The sequence below is a fragment of the Scyliorhinus canicula genome, chromosome 10, assembly GCF_902713615.1.
Source record: "Scyliorhinus canicula chromosome 10, sScyCan1.1, whole genome shotgun sequence".
NCBI lineage: Eukaryota > Metazoa > Chordata > Chondrichthyes > Carcharhiniformes > Scyliorhinidae > Scyliorhinus > Scyliorhinus canicula.
Genome location: NC_052155.1, coordinates 150587414 through 150608438, shown reverse-complemented (window position 1 = coordinate 150608438; position 21025 = coordinate 150587414). Strand labels below are relative to the sequence as shown.

Sequence of the window (21025 nt, the reverse complement as noted above, 5' to 3'; positions counted from 1 at the left end):
GTCCCGGGGCTTTACCCGACTGCATGGCCTTCAGCCCTTCTGCTATTTCTTCAATCCCAATCAGGGCCCCCAGCCCTTCCACCAGCCCTTCGTCCACCTTCGGGAACCTCACCCCGCCCCCTAAGAATTGCCTCATCCCTTCCGGCCCAGCTGGGGGTTCCATCTCGTATAGCCTGCTATAAAACTCCTTGAACGTCCGGTTAACCCCTGCTGAATCACCAACCAAGTTCCCGTCTCGGTCCTTCACTTTCCAAATCTCCCTGGCTGCCTCCCTCTTTCTGAGCTGCTGCGCAAGCATTCTGCTGGCCTTCTCTCCATACTCATATCGTCCCCATCGCCTTCCTCAGCTGTTCCACTGCCTTCCCTGTAGTTAGCAAGCCAAACTCTGCTTGTAGCCTCCGTCGTTCCCTTAAATCCCTGCCTTTGGAGTCTCCTGTCGACCTGAAGTATTTCCCCTATCAATCGATCCACCTCTTCTCTATCCATCTTCTCCCTGTGGGCCTGTATCAAAATCAGCACCCCCGAACCACCACCTTCAGCGCCTCCCAGACCATTGCTGCTGAGACTTCGCCCGTGTCATTAACTTCCAGATAATTCTGGATGCATTTCCTCACCCACCCTCACACCTCCTCATCCGCCAACAGTCCAACATCCAATCTCCAATGCAGACGCTGGCCACACTCCTTGCTCACCTGCAAGTCCACCCAGTGCAGGGCATGCTCCGAGACCTTGATCGCTGAATACTCAGTGTCGACTACCCCCCATCAGTAAAGCCCTGTTCAAGATGAAAAAGTCGATCCAGGAGTACACATTATGTACGTGGGAGTAGAAAGAGAACTCCTTCACTCTCGACCACCCAAACCTTCATGGGTCCACTCCTCTCATCTGCTCCATAAACCTCTTTAGCTCCTTTGCATTGCTGGCACGCTGCCTGTCCTAAGACTGTTGAAATCCACCCCCTCCACCACCCCCCCCCCCCCCCCCCCCCCCCCCCCCCAAATGACCAGCTTATGCGAGTCGAGGTCCAGGATCTTCCCCAACATCCTCTTTATAAACCTCCCATCATCCCAGTTTGGCGCAGAAACATTCAAGAGTACCACCGGCAACCCTTCCAGCTTCCTACTAACCATGATGTACCAACCTCCCACATCGGCAACTATTCTTCCCGCCTCGAATGACACTCGCTTATTAATCAGGATCGTGATCCCTCTAGTCTTAGAGTCCAGACCCGAAGGAAATACCTGTCCGACCCATCCCTTCCTTAGTCTAGTTTGATCGATTACCCCAAGATGTAACATTGCCACCTCCGCCTTCAATCCCCTCAAATGCGTGAACACGCATGCCCTCTTAACAGGCCCATTTAGCCCTCTAATGTTCCACGTGATAAGTCTGGTCGGGGGGTTTCTCGCCCCCCCCCCAACCTCCGCCGATCAGCCATCACCTTTCTTAGGCCAGTCTCCAGCCCGTGCCCCGCTCACCCACAGGCCTGCCCCCAGGCAGCCTCCGTCCCAGACTTCCCTTTTGTCCCCCAGCAACAGTCCCTCCCCCATCAGCAGAGCAATTCCTCCTTCCCCCCCCCCAATAACAGCCCAGCAAAAATAGCCCCCTTCAACAAGCACAATACCTGCTCAACCTCCACTGTGCTTCCATGAACCAGCCCGCCCAGCTAGCTTGGTAGCCCCCGCCCATGGCGTCAAACATTTTCCCACCTATTGCCCCCCACGTGCTCGGACACACATATTCAAGAGAAAACATTCCCCGCCTAGTTAACTGAAAGAAACAAAAAGGAAAGAAAAACCCCACATCGCAAATTCACACCTCCATCCCCCACCAGTAGAAATGCAAACTTTAACTTACAAAAATACGCAGCAGCTATAGGTTCGATACAGAAGGCATTACAAATATAGTGCAAAAACAAAAACATTTTTAACGTGAACACTGCAGCAAGATTCAAACACCTCAGTCCCCTGCCAGCTCTTTCCTTCTGGCGAAGTCCATCACTTCCTCGGGCGACTCAAAATAGAAGTGTTGTTCCTCAGGTGACCCAAAGACGGGCCGGATACAGCAGTCCAAACTTCACCTTCTTCTTGAAAAGGGTCTTCACTTGGTTGAGTCCCGTTCTTCTCCTGACTACGTCCGCGCTCAGGTTTTGGTAAATGCGTAGGATACTGTTCTCCAACTTACAGCTCCGTGTCTGTTTGGCACACCGTAGAATACGCTCCTTATCCAGGTAACTCTGCGATCTCACCACTATCGCCCTCGGGGGGTGGGGTCACCTACGTGCGGTTTCTTCGCTAGTGCTCTGTGCACCCTGCCCACCTCCAAAGGTCGGGTGAACGTCCCATCCCCCATTAGCTTCTCGAGCATACCCGTTATACATGCCCCTGCATCCACTCCTTCGGACCCCTCCGGGAGACCAACGATCCTCACGTTCTGCCGGCAGGACCCATTCTCTAGATCCTCCACCTTCTCCTGGAGCCTTTTCTGCTGGTCTCTCAGCAGCCCCACCTCCACCTCCATTGCTGTTTTGTGTTCCTCCTGCTCGGTCAGTGCCTTCTCCACTTTCTGGATCACCCGTTCTTGAGCATCCAATCCCTGTTCCAGCCGAGCAATCGATTCCTTAATCGGGTCCATGCATTCATGTTTCTGCTTGGCGAAGCCCTCTTGAATAAACTTCGTCAACTGCTCCGTCGACCGCTGGGTCGTCGAGCCAGGACTCCGGTCGTCCGCCATGATTTTTCCCGCTGCAGCTTCAACCCAGGCCTTCTCTGTTCACCTATTTCTTCCTTTGCGAGCACTCCTGGTCTGCCTATCCATACAATGGTGTGGGACTCCTCCTTACAGTCGCGTCCACTATCTATTTTTCAAGTAGAATCCAAGAAAAAAAAATCGGGGAAAAGGTCTAAAGGTCCGACCAGAGCGGGAGCCACCAAATGTGCTACCTACTCCTTCGTGGCCATCACCAAAGTCCCAACTTTACAGTTCATGAGCTCAATGAGTTCTACAATTCCACATCATAAACCCCATCCCCAGTTGTTTCTTTGAGGATGACAGTCAATCGTCCACTTCTCACATTTATGCCTCCTCTTGACACATTTGGTCCATTATCCTCTCCTTTTGCTTTGCACCACCTTCCATTTTGTCATTTAATCGCTCCTGCCTTCCAACCTCTTTCAGGCCTCCCCTCACTGCCTTTCCCTGGGTTACTTAAAATATGTTACATCTGAGCAATTTCAGTTTGGACAGAGGGTCATCGACCTGAAAAGTTAAAATTATGCAGTTAGATCTGCATTTCCATCATTTTCTAGTTTTATTTCACATTTCCTGCATCCACAGTACTTTGCTATCAAATATTAGTGTCCGATTTCAGCACCAGCCTCTTTACAATCAGTTTACCTTTCCTACCAATATCAGATTTTATGATAAGATGAGCTGGAATTGGGTGGGGAGATAATAATGATGCTATTGTTGTGAAATGAAAAAAAAAACTCATGTGTGCCCCTATCTTCTGATGGGTAAACTTATTAACACTTCAAAAAAAGTTAATATATACCAACAGTTTAAGGCTTCATTTCTGAGCTTGTCATTATGTCAAAGCAGATCACAACGTTGACATCAACTCGTTAAACAGACTCTTCTGATTTCATACATACATCCGACTTGCCAAAGTTTGTTGTGTGACCTTTGACCATCTGTGTCCCCAGAATGGTCTGTTTAACTGTCAAACCTGCCTCAGCTCATCCGCTGCTCAGACCCTCATGCTTGCCTTGGTTACGTCTGACACTACTCCAATAATTTCCTGACTGGCCTTCTCCCCAACAAACCTGAGCTTATAGGAGTATAGGAATGAGGAGCAGCAATAAGCAATTCAGCCTTTTGAGCGTGCTCTGCCATTCAGGCATAAACTTATTGATTGGCCTGTGGTCTGAACTCCAGCTTCCTACCTCCACCAAAAACCCTGGACTCACTTATCAATCAAAAATCTGTCCAATTCTGCCTTCAAGAAATTCAAAGACCCAGCCTCCACTGCTTTCTGGGGAAGAGAATGTTACAAATTAACAACCCTCCGAGAGAAAAACATTCTCCTGTCTTACACAGTAAACATCTTATTCTTGAACTGTATCCCCCTAGTTCTAGTCTCCCCCACAAGTGGAAACATCTTCCTCATATCAGTCCATGCAGAATCTTTTATGTTTCAATAACACCATCTCTCATTCTTTGCAATATTCTGCTGCCAAACTCACACCATGTTCTGTTCATCCATCACATCTGTGATCACTGACCAACATTGGCAACATTGACCAACAACCAGTGCCACGTGCTAGCGAGGTGAGGAACAGGGAGAGGGTGCAGTTAAACACGTGGCTACATGCATGGTGTAGAAGGGAAGGTTTCAGTTACTTGGATATTGGAGCACATTCTGGGGAAGGTGGGACCTGTACAAACAGGGCGGGTTACACCTGAACCAGATGGGCACCAATATTCTGAGAGGGAAATTTGCGACAGCTCTTTTGGGGAGTTTAAACTAATTTGGCAGGGGGACGGGAAACTGATTTGGAGTCCACGAGATAGCGTTGCTGGAGTTCAGGAGGTTGAGGGTAGTGTAGTACTGAGGAAGGTACCAAGGTCACAAGAGTGGACCTGCAGGTGGTTTGAAGTGTGTCTACTTCAATGCAAGGAGCATCAGGAATAAGGTTGGTGAGCTTGCAGCATGGATTGATACCTGAAACAATGATGTTGTGGCCATTACAGAGACGTGGATAGAACAGGGGCAGGAATGGTTGTTGGAGGTTCCGGGGTTTAGATGTTTCAGTAAGATTAGGGAAGGTGGTAAAAGAGGTGGAGGAGTAGCATTGTTAATCAGGGATAGCATAATAGCTGCAGAAAGGCAGTTTGAGGAGGGTCTGTCCACTGAGGTAGTGTGGGCTGAAGTTAGAAATAGGAAAGAAGTGGTCACTTTGTTAGGAGTTTTATATAGGCCCCCAAACAGTAACAGAGATGTGGAGGAAAAGATTGCAATGCAGATTTTGGATAGGTGCGATAGTCACAGGGTAGTTGTCATGGGTGACTTTAACTTTCCAAATATTGATTGGAACCACTATAATTTGAATAGTTTGGATGGGGCTGTTTTTATCCAGTGTGTGCAGGAGGGTTTCCTCACACAATATGCGGCTAGACCGACAAGAGGCGGGGCTACATTGGATTTGGTACTGGGTAATGAACCGGGCCAAGTGTTAGATTTGGTTGTGGGACAGCACTTTGGAGATAGTGACCACAATTCGGTGACTTTCACTATAGCAATGCAGAAGGATAGGAACATACGGCAGGGCAAGGTTTATAACTGAGGGAAGGGTAATTACGATGTGATTAGGCAAGAATTGGGGAGCACAAGATGGAAACAGGAACTGTATGGGACAGGCACAATTGAGATGTGGAGCTTGTTCAAGGAGAAAATACTGCGTGTTCTTGATATGTTTGTCCCTATCATGCAGGGAGGAAATGGTCGATTGAGGGAACTATGGTTTACAAAAGAGGTTGAATGTCTTGTCAAGAGGAAGAGGAGGGCTTATGTAAGGATGTGAAAACAAGGTTCAGTTAGGGCACTTAAGGGATACAAGATAGCTAGGAAGGAGCTCAAGAAAGGACTCAGGAGAGCTAGGAGAGGGCATGAGAAGTCCTTGGCGGGTAGGATCAAGGAAAACCCCAAGGCTTTTTACACTTATGTGAGGAATAAAAGAATGACCACGGTGAAGTTAGGGCCGGTCAAGTACAGTAGTGGGAACGTGTGCATGGCTTCTGAAGATATAGGAGACGTTTGACAAGGTGCCTTATGGTCAACTCATGCAGAAAGTAAGGAGGCATGGCATAGAGGGAAATTTGGCCGATTGGATCAGTAATTGGCTATCACAGAGAAGACAGAGACTGGTGGTAGATGGTAAATTTTCATCCTGGAGCCCAGTCACCAGCGGTGTACCACAGAGATCAGCGCTGGGTCCTCTGCTATTTGTGATTTTTACCAATGACTTGGATGATGGAGTTGAAGGTTGGGTTAGTAAATTTTCTGATGACACCCAGGTTGATGTAGTAGTGGATAATGTGGACGGCTCTTGTAGGCTGCAAAGAGACATTGATAGGATGCAGAGCTGGGCTGAAAAGCAGCAGATGGAGTTTAACCCTGATAAGTGTAAGGCGATTCATTTTGGTAGGACAAATTTGAATGCGGATTACAGGGTTAACGGCAGGGTTCTGAAGAATGTGGAGGAGCAGAGAGATCTCGGAGTTCATGGCCATAGATCTCTGAAAGTTGCCACCCAAGTGGATAGAGCCGTGAAGACAGCTATAGTGTGTTAGCATTTATTAACAGGGGGATTGAGTTTAAGAGGCCGTGAGGTTATGCTGCAACTGTACAAGACCTTGGTTAGACCACATTTGGAGTATTGTGTGCAGTTCTGGTCACCTCATTATCGGAAAGATGTGGAAGCATTGGAAAGGGTGCAAAGGAGATTTACCAGGATGCTGCCTCGATTGGAGGGCAGGTTTTATGAGGAAAGGTTGAGGGAGCTAGGGCTTTTCTCATTGGAGCGAAGGAGAATGAGAGGTGACTTAATTGAGGTGTATAAGATGATGAGAGGGATAGATAGAGTGGACGTTCAGTGACTTTTTCTTCGGGTGGATGTAGCTGTTACAAGGGGGCATAGCTAGAAGGTTCATGGTGGAAGATATAGGAGGGATGTCAGAGATAGGTTCTTTACTCAGAAAGTGGTTGGGGTGTGGAACACACTCCCAGCTTTGGTAGTGGAGTTGGACACATTAGGAACTTTGAAGCGGTTATTGGATAGGCATATGGAGTGCACTAGAATGATTGGGAGTAGGTTGATTTGATCTTAGTTTCAGACTAGTTGGGCACAACATTGTGGGCCGAAAAGCCTGTACTGTGCTGTACAGTTCTATGTTCTATGGTCGGTGCCTCAATTTTAAATTTCTGACCCTTGTTTTGAAGTCACTCCACAACCTCACCCTCTCCCTACTTCTGTTACCTCCTTCAGTCCCACAGCTGTCCAAACCTTTGGACTTCTCCAATTCTCGCCCCTTCTTTATGCCCAATTTTAAATTGTTCCATCATGGTCGCTATGCCTTCATGTGCCTAGAAACTGTGGAGTACTTCAAAACAGGGCATAGTTGTATTACAAGTTCTTGGTCCAACAACTACAGAGTTCAAACTTGACTCTGATTAGACAGGAAACTTGTCACTTATCTGCAACTGTTGAAAAGGCTCAACTTCCAGTGAGATTCCTGCACAACTCGCTCAGCGCAGAATCCTCACAGAGGACAGTGAAGAAAATCTGCACACACTCTTGCCAGCATGAACTGCCATATTCTGTCAAGTGTTCAAAGGTCCTCAAGCTTCTCAGTGTATTTGTGTACGAGTGAATAAGCAACTAGTTAGATGGATAAGACATATGCAACCTCTGAACGTCTCACTGTACAGCAATAGACTGCTTGACGATGGAAGAAAAAAAGTATTCATCAATTCTTACAGACAAGAGACTGAATGGCGACAATAAATCTATGCTATTAATAACCTAAAGATAAAAACAGGTCAGGAACTTGAAAACAAAGATAATACACCAATGTTTAAAGAACAACTGGTTATAGATGACAAAAGTCATATGACTGCAGTTGGAAACCCCAAAAAACTAACATACCTGGGGTGACACAGCCTGATCCATTATTCGGAGAATAAGATTCTGTGTTTGTTCTCTGACTTGATCTTTGGTATCACCTAAACGATCTACAAGTGCTGGCACCACTGGAGAAAATAAAAGTATGCATTAGTAAACAATCTTTGCAGAAGTTACCAATACTGCATTTCTATTCTCGTTTCGGTTTGTGCTTTCACAACTGATGGTAAACATCCAAGAATTTGAGATTTTAAAGGCCCACAATTTCAACTGATAAACAGCAAAAAAGTTGAAGCTTTTGCAATTAACTGTTAAAAGTATTGATAGTTGTTGAAATGGTGCTCAGTTCTTCCAAGTATTGGCCAGGGTGGTTAGGGCGACACTGCTGAGAGTTTTTGTGGGCTTTTTAACCACAATAAGAGTAACATCAAGGCATTGATTTACAGTCATGATGTGGAGATGCCGGCGTTGGACTGGGGTGAGCACAGTAAGAAGTCTTACAACACCAGGTTAAAGTCCAACAGGTTTGTTTCAAACACGAGCTTTCGGAGCACGGCTCCTTCTTCATTCACCTGAAGAAGGAGCCGTGCTCCGAAAGCTCGTGTTTGAAACAAACCTGTTGGACTTTAACCTGGTGTTGTAAGACTTCTTACTGTGCTCACCCCAGTCCAACGCCGGCATCTCCACATCATGGCTACCATTGACACCGCAAACTGCCGGCTCAAAGTGGAGAGGATCTCCAGGAAGATCGCGCATATAGACAGATTCACCTGAAGAAGGAGCCGTGCTCCGAAAGCTCGTGTTTGAAACAAACCTGTTGGACTTTAACCTGGTGTTGTAAGACTTCTTACTTGATTTACAGTGATTGAAGAAGTTTTTACTAAATGCCTTTTCTGGCATTTTCACTGGTGCTTTAGACATTTAATTCAACGTCTCTTTCCATTTTCTGTCTGAATGATTTTACTGCTATTCAGATTTCCTTTAACTTTTCAATACCTTGCTATTTTTAAACTGACATTAAGGCTAAATCACATGCAAACGACACAAATTTGTAATAGAAATTGTATTATTTGTTAATAAAAGCAAAATACTGCAAATGTTGGAAATCTGAAATAAAAACAAAGTGCTAAAAATATTCAGCAGTTCTGGCAGCAACTGTGGAGAGAGAAACACAGTTAATGTTTTGAACCCAATACGATTCTTCTTCAGAACATAGAACATACAGTGCAGAAGGAGGCCATTTGGCCCATCGAGTCTGCACTTAAGCCCTCACTTCCACACTATCCCCATAACCCAATAACCCTATCTAACCTTTTTGGTCACTAAGGGCAATTTATCATGGCCAATCCACCTAACCTGCACGTCTTTGGATTGTGGGAGGAAACCGGAGCACCCGGAGGAAACCCACACAGACATGGGGAGAATGTGCAGACTCCGCACAGACAGTGACCCAGCGGGGAATCAAACCTGGGACCCTGCCGCTGTGAAGCCACAGTGCTATCCATTTGCGCTACCGTGCTGCCCAAAGGGCCAAAGGAAATGTGATAGGTTTTTATGCCATTGAAAGGAAGAACAAAAGGCAAGGTCTGGGATAGGGTAGCGGAGATTAAATGACAAATGTCATGGAGCAAAAGGAAAAGAGAATGGCAATTGTTATTGTATGTAAAGAAACTATTTTTCCAGGCGAGTATGAATGGCAAAATAATGAATAGGTCTGTTTGAAAGCAAAAACATCAAAAACAAGGAACATTCCTCCTGCATCTACCCTATCTAGCCCTGTTAGAATTTTAGAGGTTTCTCAGAGATTCCCCCTCATTCTTCTTAACTCCAGTGAATATGATCCAAACTGACTCAATCTTTCCTCGTATGTCAGTCCGCCATCCCAGGAATCAGTCTGGTAAACTTTGTGAAGGCAATGAAAAATCCAGCACAAGTTTGTAGAGTCAAGCAGAAAGTAACTTTATTGACAACAATATGTACACAGGGCCAGTAGTTCACTTCTGGTTCCCTCTCTAGCCAGCTCTATTTATACAGCTGTGCTGCTATGATTGCTCTACCCCTCCTCATTGGGGGAGCTCATATTCCTCAAATACCATGTGGGTAATCAATTGCCCCCAGCCAATAGGATCCAGGCAGGTTATAAAATAAACCTTTGCTGCACTCCCTTTATGGGGCGGCACGGTAGTTAGCACTGCTGCCTCACAGCTCCAGGGTCCCGGGTTCAATGCCGGCTTCGGGTGTATGAAGTTTGCACTTTCTCCGCAAATTTCTATTCATCTCAATACACTACCCCCAATCCCATGCATTTCAATTCTACACACTAACTCCTTATGTGGGACCTTGTCCAAAGACTTCCGAAAGCCCAAAGAACCCACATCCACTGGCTCCACCCAGTCAACTCTGTAAGTTACATCCTCGAAGAATTCCAATAGATTTGTCAAGCATGATTTCCATTTTGTAAATCCATGCTGATTCTGCCACTGTTTTCCAAGTGCTCTGCTTTTAAATCTTTTGTAATGGACTCGAGAATTTTCCCCACTAATGACTTCAGGCTGACTGGACTATAAATTACTGTTTTCTCTCGACCACCCTTTTTAAAATAGTCGAGTTATATTAGCTACCCTCCAATCTGTAAGAACTGTTCCAGAGTCTATAGAATCTTGGAAGATGACCACTAATGCATCCACTATTTTTTGGGCCATTTCCTTAAGTACTCTGTAATGTAGATTATCAGACCCTGGGGATTTATCAGCCTACAATCCCATCAATTTCGGCAACACTGTTTCCCGATTCTGTGAGGGTCAAAAAGAGTCCAGCACGAGTTCAAACAGAAAGTAATTTTTATTTACAATATTTACTCAGCACTAATAGTTCTCTACTGGCTCTCCCTCTAGCCGGTACCACACTGGCAGGCTCGATTTATACAGCTGAAAGGTTAACAATTGCCGTGCCCCTCATCAGGGAGAACTCAATGATTGCTTCCCCCCTCTCAGGGGAGCTATATTCCCCAAGATGCAATCTTGCAAGATGCAAGATGTGATCACAATTCGGCTATATTTACTTTAGCAATGGGCAGGGATAGGTATATACCGCAAGGCAAGAATTATAGCTGGGGAAAGACAATTATGATGCTATTCGGCAAGATTTAGGATGTATAGGATGGGGAAGGAAACTGCAGGGGATGGGTACAATCGAAATGTGGAGCTTTTTCAAGGAACAGCTACTGCGTGTCCTTGATAAGTATGTACCTGTCAGGCAGGGAGGAAGTTGTCGAGCAAGGGAGCCGTGGTTTACTAAGGAAGTTGAAGCACTTGTTAAGAGGAAGAAGAAGGCTTATGTTAGGATGAGACATGAAGGCTCAGTTAGGGCACTTGAGGGTTACAAGTTAGCCAGGAAGGACCTAAAGGGAGAGTTAAGAAGAGCGAGGAGAGGACATGAAAAGTCGTTGGCGGATAGGATCAAGGAAAACCCTAAGGCTTTCTATAGGTATATCAGGAACAAAAGAATGACTCGAGTAAGATTAGGGCCAATCAAGGATAGTAGTGGAAAGTTGTGTGTGGAATCAGAGGAGATAGGGGAAGCGTTAAATGGATATTTTTCGTCAGTGTTTACACTGGAGAAAGACAATGTTGTCGAGGAGAATACTCAGGTTCAGTCGACCAGGCTAGATGGAATTGGGGTTCACAAGGAGGAGGTGTTAGCAATTTTGAAAAATGTAAAAATAGATAAGTCCCCTGGGCCAGATGGGATTTATCCTAGGATTCTCTGGGAAGCCAGGGAGGAGATTGCAGAGCCTTTGTCCTTGATCTTTATGTCGTCTTTGTCGACAGGAATAGTGCCGGAAGACTGGAGGATAGCAAATGTTGTCCCCTTGTTCAAGAAGGGGAGTAGAGACAACCCTGGCAATTATAGACCTGTGAGCCTCACTTCGGTTGTGGGTAAAATGTTGGAAAAGGTTATAAGAGATAGGGTTTATAATCATCTTGAAAAGAACAAGTTGATTAGCGATAGTCAACACGGTTTTGTGAAGGGTAGGTCATGCCTCACAAACCTTATTGAGTTTTTTGAGAAGGTGACCAAACAGGTGGATAAGGGTAAAGCGGTTGATGTGGTGTATATGGATTTCAGTAAGGCATTTGATAAGGTTTCCCATGGTAGGCTATTGCAGAAAATAAGGAAGTATGGGATTGAAGGTGATTTAGCGGTTTGGATCAGTAATTGTCTAGCTGAAAGAAGACAGAGGGTGGTGGTTGATGGCAAATGTTCATCCTGGAGTTCAGTTACTGCAAGGATCTGTTTTGGGGCCACTGCTGTTTGTCATTTTTATAAATGACCTGGAAGAGGGTGTAGAAGGATGAGTTAGTAAATTTGCAGATGACACGAAGGTCGATGGAGTTGTGGATAGTGCTGAAGGATGTTATAGGATACAGAGGGACATAGATAAGCTGCAGAGCTGGGCTGAGAGGTGGCAGATGGAGTTTAATGCGGAAAAGTGTGAGGTGGTTCACTTTGGAAGAAGTAACAGGAATGCAGAGTACTGGGCAAATGGCAAGATTCTTGGTAGTGTAGATGAACAGAGAGATCTCGGCATCCAGGTACATAAATCCCTGAAAGTTGCCACCCAGGTTAATAGGGCTGTTAAGAAGGCATATGGTGTGCTAGCCTTTATCAGCAGGGGGATTGAGTTTCGGAACCACAAGGTCATGCTGCAGCTGTACATAACTCTGGTGCGTCCGCTCCTGGAGTACTGCGTGCAGTTCTGGTCACCACATTATAGGAAGGATGTGGAAGCTTCGGAAAGGGTTCAGAGATTTACTAGGATGTTGCCTGGTATGGAGGGAAGGTCTTACGAGGAAAGGCTCAGGGATTTGAGGTTGTTTTCGTTAGAGAGGAGAAGGCTGAGAGATGACTTAATAGAGACATATAAGATAGTCAGAGGGTTAGATAGGGTGGACAGTAAGAATCTCGTTCCTCGGATGGTGATCACCAACACGAGGGGACATAACTTTAAATTGAGGGGTGGTAGATATAGGACAGATGTCAGAGGCAGTTTCTTTACTCAGAGAGTAGTAGGGGTGTGGAACGCCCTGCCTGCAACAGTAGTAGACTCGCCAACTTTAAGGGCATTTAAGTGGTCACTGGATAGACATATGGATGAAAATGGAATAGTGTAGGTCAGATAGGCTTCAGATGGTTTCACGGGTCGGCGCAACATCGAGGGCCGAAGGGCCCGTACTGCGCTATAATGTTCTATGTTCTATGAGTAACCCTCTTGGTTCTTTTTTGGGCTGTGCTCCAGTTGTTCTTTGTCGGAGCAACCCCCTTTTAGTTCTTCTAATTAGTTGATTGGCCCAATAACACGCCATGGGGCAACCAATTGTATCCGGGAAGGTTACAACACCAGACTAATAGCCATTTCCTTCAGTTCCTCTCTCTCACTAAAACATGCGTTCTCCAACACTTCTGACCATAAGAGCAGAATTAGGCCACTCGGTCCATCGAGTCTGCTCTGCCATTCAATCATGGCTGATATGTTTCTCATCCCCATTCTCCTGCCTTCTCCCCATAAACCTTGATCCCCTGGTCCCCTTATTGATCAAAAACCTATCAATCCCAGTCTTAAAGATGCTCAGTGATTTGGCCTCCACAGCCTTCTGCAGCAAAGAGTTCCACAGATACACCACCCTCTGGCTGAAGAAAGTCCTCCTCATCTCAGTTTTAAACAATCATCCCTTCGGTCTGAGGCTGTGCCCTCGGGTTCTATTTTTTCCTACTAGTGGAAACATCCTCTCCATATCCACTCTATTTCGGCCTCTCCGTATCCTTTAAGTTTCAATAAGATCCCCCCTCATCCCTCTAAACTCCAACGAGTGCAGACCCAGAGTCCTCAACAACTCCTCATATGACAAGCTCTTCTTTTCAGGGGTCATTCTTGTGAACCTTCTCTGGACATGTTCCAAGGCCAGCACATCCTTTTAGATACGGGGCCCGAAACTGCTCACAATACTCCAAATGGAGTCTGACCAGAGCCTTATACAGCCTCAGAAGTACATGCCTGGTCTTGTATTCCAGACCTCGCGATATGAATGCTGACATTGCATTTGCCTCCCTAACTGCTGACTGAACCTGCACATTAACCTGAAGAAAATCTTGAACTAGGACTCGAGTTGCCGTCCCAACCCCGACCCCTGAGGCACACCACTCGTCACCAGCTGCCATCCAGAAAAAAGCCCCTTTATCCCCACTCTCTGCCTTCTAACAGTCAGCCAATCCACTATCTATGCCAGGATCAGACCCCAACACCTAGGGCTCTTAATTTATTTAACAGCCTCCTGTAGCCACCTGGGATGGCCACGTCCCGATTACAAAATGGACACTTTGCAAAGAATGAAGGGAAAAATGGACAATGCTAAGAAAGCACGCAGGTGCAAGGTTTGTCTGTTGATTGGAGCTGTAGCTCCCAGACAAGACCGATACTGCAAAGCCATTACCATACTAATGAGCCATCTCCAGGGACAAAAGAGAAACATTTAGGTAAACGATACTAAAGCAGACACCCCGGCGCCAGAGGAGACTAGAACAAAGCAGGCCAACGGCCACCTAGGGCCCGCCCAGCAATCAGGGCAGCCACCCCTTTATTGGGGGAAATCAATACCAATGATCAGGATATGGTCCAATTAATTGGGACCAGGTTCAAGGACCACCCAAAAGTGCCCGAAGCCCCCTTTGGGTATAAGAAGAAACCCCCAAGAGAGAATCGTTCTTCTTGGCCTTGGCTCTCAGCGACGAGAGGCCTGCCTAGCAGCTGCACCAGAACACGCAAGTCCAAAGTCAACGCACGCTACGAGATAGACGCTCCTAGCTACTATTCCGTACCAGTTCGACCCCAGCAGCCTCAGAACTGGACAACGTCCATTGTTCCTCTGACTGAGTGGGCGCCCAAAGCTAAGTATAGGCTTTAGTAGTAGTGATAGTTTAGTTGGTAGAGTTTGTGCATGAGTATAATTGACGGTGTGTGTAAATAAATGAGCATTGATTTCGAACTTACTAACTGGTGCATCGAGTCTTTGATCAGTCTTCGGTTTTGAACCTTGTGGCAGTATCGAAAGATACCTGGCGACTCCTGAGCAAACGTAATTAGAATTAAGGAAGGCGATCATATTAACCGCCATAAACAGAGCCAATTAAAGAGAGAACACAACGAGCAACACTCCTATGTGGCACCTTGTCAAAGGCCTTCTGTAAATCTAAGTAGATCACGTCCACTGGTTTTTGTTTGTCTAACTTCCTTGTTACCTCCTGAAAGAATTCGAACAGATTTGTCAGACATGACTTCCCCTTGAGGAAGCCATGCTGATTCAGTCCTATTTTATCATGCACTTCCAAGTACTCCGCAATCGCATCTTTAATAATGGACCCAAATCTTTCCAACAACCAAAGTCAGGCTAAACTCTTCTGCCCCACTCCCATCTTAAACAGGGGTGTTACCATTAGCACTTTTCCAGTCCTCTGGGATCGTTCCTGTCTCCAGTGATTCTTGAAAGATCACCACCATCAACAACGCCTCAGCTGTTTCCTTCAGAACCCTGGGGTGTAGTCCATCTGGCCCTGGTGATCCATCCATTTTCAGTTTCTTCAGATCCTTCTTCTCAGTGATAGCCATTTCACTCACCTCGGAGTATTTCGCCCCTACTACCCCTGGAAGCACCAATTTTCCCACTATGCTGCATTATTCCAGTTCAGGGCATATGTATTCACAAGTAACACTGGTGCCCTTTCCAGGACACTGCTGACCGTTCCATACCATCCCCCCGTTGTCCTCGTACGAAATAGTATGGCCCTTGTGCCATAGCACGCTTGGCAAATCTGTCCCATCCAATTTTTTCTTACCCTCAGTCGGTCCTTCGCCCTCAGGTGCGTCTCTTGGAGGAAGGCTATGTCAGCACTCAGGCTTTTCGGGTGGGCAAACACTCTGGATCATTTCGCCGGGCCGTTAAGTCCCCCAAGGTTCCAGGTGACTGTGCTGTTGGGGTCTTTCTGTGTCTCCCCGCCACCACCCCCTCCCTCCCCCTCCAGCAGGTGTAGACATACTCACCATGTGGATGTGCCCCTGTACTCTGGGGTTTCCTTTTGTTTAGGGGCCATCAAAGATGGCACCGCTGACTTTTTTGTTCCAGCTGCTTCCATGTGCAACCTGTTGTAATTGGCATTCTACCCTCCCCTCCCACCACCTAGTTCTCGATCGATCCACTAGAGCCCCTCCACCTCCTCCCTTCCCTGTGCCCACCCCCAAGGCATGCCGTTGTTAGTAAATGAAGGAACTGTCATTGGTCCATGTGCATCCATTACTGTAGCTGTTTTCCCAGCCCTTGGAGAAATCTGCCTTTCCGGGCGCGGAGAAATAGCGGTCCCTGTTTTTTGTAATAAAATATATTTTATTACAAACATCTATCAAAACAGATTACAGCGACCAAACACCCCGGGAAACATGCTCCCCAACAATCAACTATACAGTCTGCATAGATTTTTCCCCTTTTTCACCCCCCCCCCCTCGTGAAGAACAGCCCCTCAACCACAGTCACAAACATGCCCCACCTTTCCTCAAACTCTATCCTGAAGAGCTCCTTAACTCATACTTAATCTTCTCTAAATCGCAGGAAGTCGTGCAGGTCACCCAACCAAGCTGCTACCCTCGGTGGCGATGCCGACCGCCACTCCAGCAAAATTTGGCGCCGTGCAATCAGAGAAGCGAAGGCCAAGACATTGGCCTTCCTCCTCTCCATGAGCTCCAACTTCTCGGAGACCCCAAATATCGCCACCAAAGGATCCGGGTCCACCTTCTCCTCCACTATCCTGGCTAAGACCGCGAACACTCCCGCATAGAACCTTGCTTATATTTTGCAACCCCAAAACAGGTGCGCATAATTCGCTGGCCCCCACCCACACCTCTCACACTCATCTGCTACCCCCCTGAAAGAACCCACTCATTCTCGCCCGAGTCATATGCACCCTTTGCACCACCTTCAACTGCATCAGGCTCATCCTTGCACATAGGGGCTGGTTTAGCACAGGGCTAAAGAGCTGGCTTTTAAAGCAGACCAAGGCAGTCCAGCAGCACGGTTCAATTCTCGTACCAGCCTCCCCGAACAGACGCCGGAATGTGGTGTCTAGGGGTTTTTCACAGTAACTTCATTTGAAGCCTACTTGTGACAATAAGCGAGTTTCATTTCATTTCATTTTCATAAGGCGGTCCCTTTTACCCTACGCAGTGCCTCACTCCATGCTCCCCAATTGATCTCCCGTCCCAACTCCGCTTCCCATTTCTCCTTGATCTTCATCACCCATCTCGCCTTCCTGCTCCCATAGCCACTTGTATATATCCCCAATTCTTCCCTCCCCTTCCACATCCGGGAGCAGCAGTCGCTCCAGCAGGGTGTAGCCCGGCAACCTAGGGAACCCCCTCCAGACGTTTCCCGCAAAGTCCCTAACCTGCAGATACCTGAACTCACTCCTCCTCGGCAGCTCTACCCTCTCTCTTAACTCCACCAGACTGGCCAACCCTTCATCCAAATACAGATCCCTCATCTTGAGCAGCCCCACTTCCCTCCACCGCCTGTATACACTATCCATTCCCCCAACTAAAACTCATGATTCTCCAACAATGGCATAAGCACCGACTTCCCGTCCACCCTAAAATGCCTCCTCAACTGATAGTGTTCCCTATTTTTATAGGATACCCAAAGTCTTGCTGGGTACCTTGATGCGGAGTAGAGCTGTGTTGGCTACACTGAACTCGGCCCGGTGCTTGGCCAGGTCAGCTCCGATGTCTTGATGAATGCAGATAGTGTGCCCTTCGTACTTGCAGGATCGCGTGTTCCTTGCCCAGTTCAAGATCCAGTCCTGGTCCTGGAATCGGTGGAGCTGGGGGTTAAATTTCCCTTGAAGTTCCCATGCCTCAGGCCTCTGCCAGAGCAACCTGTGGGCCCTGGCCACTTCCAGGGGCTTGGGGACTTTTTCTTCCCCCGACCAGTTATCCTAACATCTGTAGTCCATTCGTTTTCTACCCTTTGTGCTGTCTGGCAGCCCAACAATCCAAAGTTTCATACAACATAGAACTGTACAGCACAGTACAGGCTCTTTGGCCCACGATGTTGTGCCGAACTAGTCTGAAACTAAGATCAAATCAACCTACTCCCCATCTGGTGATGAGACCGGTTTTCCTGGTCTTTCATCTTCCCTTTGGGTGCTCCCTGAGCTGCAACCAACCTCACCACCTCTGTTTCAAGTGAATGAACCAATCACTGTGGTCTGTGGTCACCTTCTCTGACTCCCACACCTTCCCCTCCTGCATCTCCAGTCGCCATTCCATCCTCTCCCGCATCTCCTTGAAGGATTCCAAGGCGTCTGCTACCAGCAACTTCACCGTTAGAACATAGAACATAGAACAATACAGCACAGAACAGGCCCTTCGGCCCTCAATGTTGTGCCGAGCCATGATCACCCTACTCAAACCCACATATCCACCCTATACCCGTAACCCAACAACCCCCCCCCCCCCCCCCCCCTTAACCTTACATTTATTAGGACACTACGGGCATGGCCAATCCACCTAACCCGCACATCTTTGGACTGTGGGAGGAAACCGGAGCACCCGGAGGAAACCCACGCACACAGGGGGAGGACGTGCAGACTCCACACAGACAGTGACCCAGCCGGGAATCGAACCTGGGACCCTGGAGCTGTGAAGCATTTATGCTAACCACCATGCTACCCTGCTGCCCCTGCTGCCCCCGTTCCTATGAGGTCCTCCTTAATGGAGTCCCTACGTTTAGGAGTTCTCACAGCAGGAGTTCCATCCACTGCCCTATCGGGGAGAGGGCCAGCAGTTGCATCGGTGACTCCTCCTGATCCGCCAGGTCCTGCTCTGCCTCGCTCTTCAGTGACCTTGGCCTTCGTCTCCTGGCTCTTCCTGTTTCTGTTGTCCTTTCAACCCCTAATGTTCTATGTTCTATGAGTAACCCTCTTGGTTCTTTTTTGGGCTGTGCTCCAGTTGTTCTTTGTCGGAGCAACCCCCTTTTAGTTCTTCTAATTAGTTGATTGGCCCAATAACACGCCATGGGGCAACCAATTGTATCCGGGAAGGTTACAACACCAGACTAATAGCCATTTCCTTCAGTTCCTCTCTCTCACTAAAACATGCGTTCTCCAACACTTCTGACCATAAGAGCAGAATTAGGCCACTCGGTCCATCGAGTCTGCTCTGCCATTCAATCATGGCTGATATGTTTCTCATCCCCATTCTCCTGCCTTCTCCCCATAAACCTTGATCCCCTGGTCCCCTTATTGATCAAAAACCTATCAATCCCAGTCTTAAAGATGCTCAGTGATTTGGCCTCCACAGCCTTCTGCAGCAAAGAGTTCCACAGATACACCACCCTCTGGCTGAAGAAAGTCCTCCTCATCTCAGTTTTAAACAATCATCCCTTCGGTCTGAGGCTGTGCCCTCGGGTTCTATTTTTTCCTACTAGTGGAAACATCCTCTCCATATCCACTCTATTTCGGCCTCTCCGTATCCTTTAAGTTTCAATAAGATCCCCCCTCATCCCTCTAAACTCCAACGAGTGCAGACCCAGAGTCCTCAACAACTCCTCATATGACAAGCTCTTCTTTTCAGGGGTCATTCTTGTGAACCTTCTCTGGACATGTTCCAAGGCCAGCACATCCTTTTAGATACGGGGCCCGAAACTGCTCACAATACTCCAAATGGAGTCTGACCAGAGCCTTATACAGCCTCAGAAGTACATGCCTGGTCTTGTATTCCAGACCTCGCGATATGAATGCTGACATTGCATTTGCCTCCCTAACTGCTGACTGAACCTGCACATTAACCTGAAGAAAATCTTGAACTAGGACTCGAGTTGCCGTCCCAACCCCGACCCCTGAGGCACACCACTCGTCACCAGCTGCCATCCAGAAAAAAGCCCCTTTATCCCCACTCTCTGCCTTCTAACAGTCAGCCAATCCACTATCTATGCCAGGATCAGACCCCAACACCTAGGGCTCTTAATTTATTTAACAGCCTCCTGTAGCCACCTGGGATGGCCACGTCCCGATTACAAAATGGACACTTTGCAAAGAATGAAGGGAAAAATGGACAATGCTAAGAAAGCACGCAGGTGCAAGGTTTGTCTGTTGATTGGAGCTGTAGCTCCCAGACAAGACCGATACTGCAAAGCCATTACCATACTAATGAGCCATCTCCAGGGACAAAAGAGAAACATTTAGGTAAACGATACTAAAGCAGACACCCCGGCGCCAGAGGAGACTAGAACAAAGCAGGCCAACGGCCACCTAGGGCCCGCCCAGCAATCAGGGCAGCCACCCCTTTATTGGGGGAAATCAATACCAATGATCAGGATATGGTCCAATTAATTGGGACCAGGTTCAAGGACCACCCAAAAGTGCCCGAAGCCCCCTTTGGGTATAAGAAGAAACCCCCAAGAGAGAATCGTTCTTCTTGGCCTTGGCTCTCAGCGACGAGAGGCCTGCCTAGCAGCTGCACCAGAACACGCAAGTCCAAAGTCAACGCACGCTACGAGATAGACGCTCCTAGCTACTATTCCGTACCAGTTCGACCCCAGCAGCCTCAGAACTGGACAACGTCCATTGTTCCTCTGACTGAGTGGGCGCCCAAAGCTAAGTATAGGCTTTAGTAGTAGTGATAGTTTAGTTGGTAGAGTTTGTGCATGAGTATAATTGACGGTGTGTGTAAATAAATGAGCATTGATTTCGAACTTACTAACTGGTGCATCGAGTCTTTGATCAGTCTTCGGTTTTGAACCTTGTGGCAGTATCGAAAGATACCTGGCGACTCCTGAGCAAACGTAATTAGAATTAAGGAAGGCGATCATATTAACCGCCATAAACAGAGCCAATTAAAGAGAGAACACAACGAGCAACACTCCTATGTGGCACCTTGTCAAAGGCCTTCTGTAAATCTAAGTAGATCACGTCCACTGGTTTTTGTTTGTCTAACTTCCTTGTTACCTCCTGAAAGAATTCGAACAGATTTGTCAGACATGACTTCCCCTTGAGGAAGCCATGCTGATTCAGTCCTATTTTATCATGCACTTCCAAGTACTCCGCAATCGCATCTTTAATAATGGACCCAAATCTTTCCAACAACCAAAGTCAGGCTAAACTCTTCTGCCCCACTCCCATCTTAAACAGGGGTGTTACCATTAGCACTTTTCCAGTCCTCTGGGATCGTTCCTGTCTCCAGTGATTCTTGAAAGATCACCACCATCAACAACGCCTCAGCTGTTTCCTTCAGAACCCTGGGG

The 21025-nt window shown here is 47.3% G+C and overlaps 1 protein-coding gene across 30 annotated transcripts in view; it reads right to left on the bottom strand.

Annotated features, from left to right (window-relative positions):
- Nucleotides 1-21025, bottom strand: part of clasp2 (cytoplasmic linker associated protein 2) — a 582371-nt gene that overhangs the window by 501462 nt on the left and 59884 nt on the right. For all 30 annotated transcript variants that reach the window (XM_038809903.1, XM_038809905.1, XM_038809907.1 and 27 more), the window contains exon 3: nucleotides 7707-7810. In XM_038809903.1, coding sequence (XP_038665831.1) covers nucleotides 7707-7810 — 104 coding nt within the window. The remainder of the gene's footprint in view (nucleotides 1-7706; nucleotides 7811-21025) is intronic.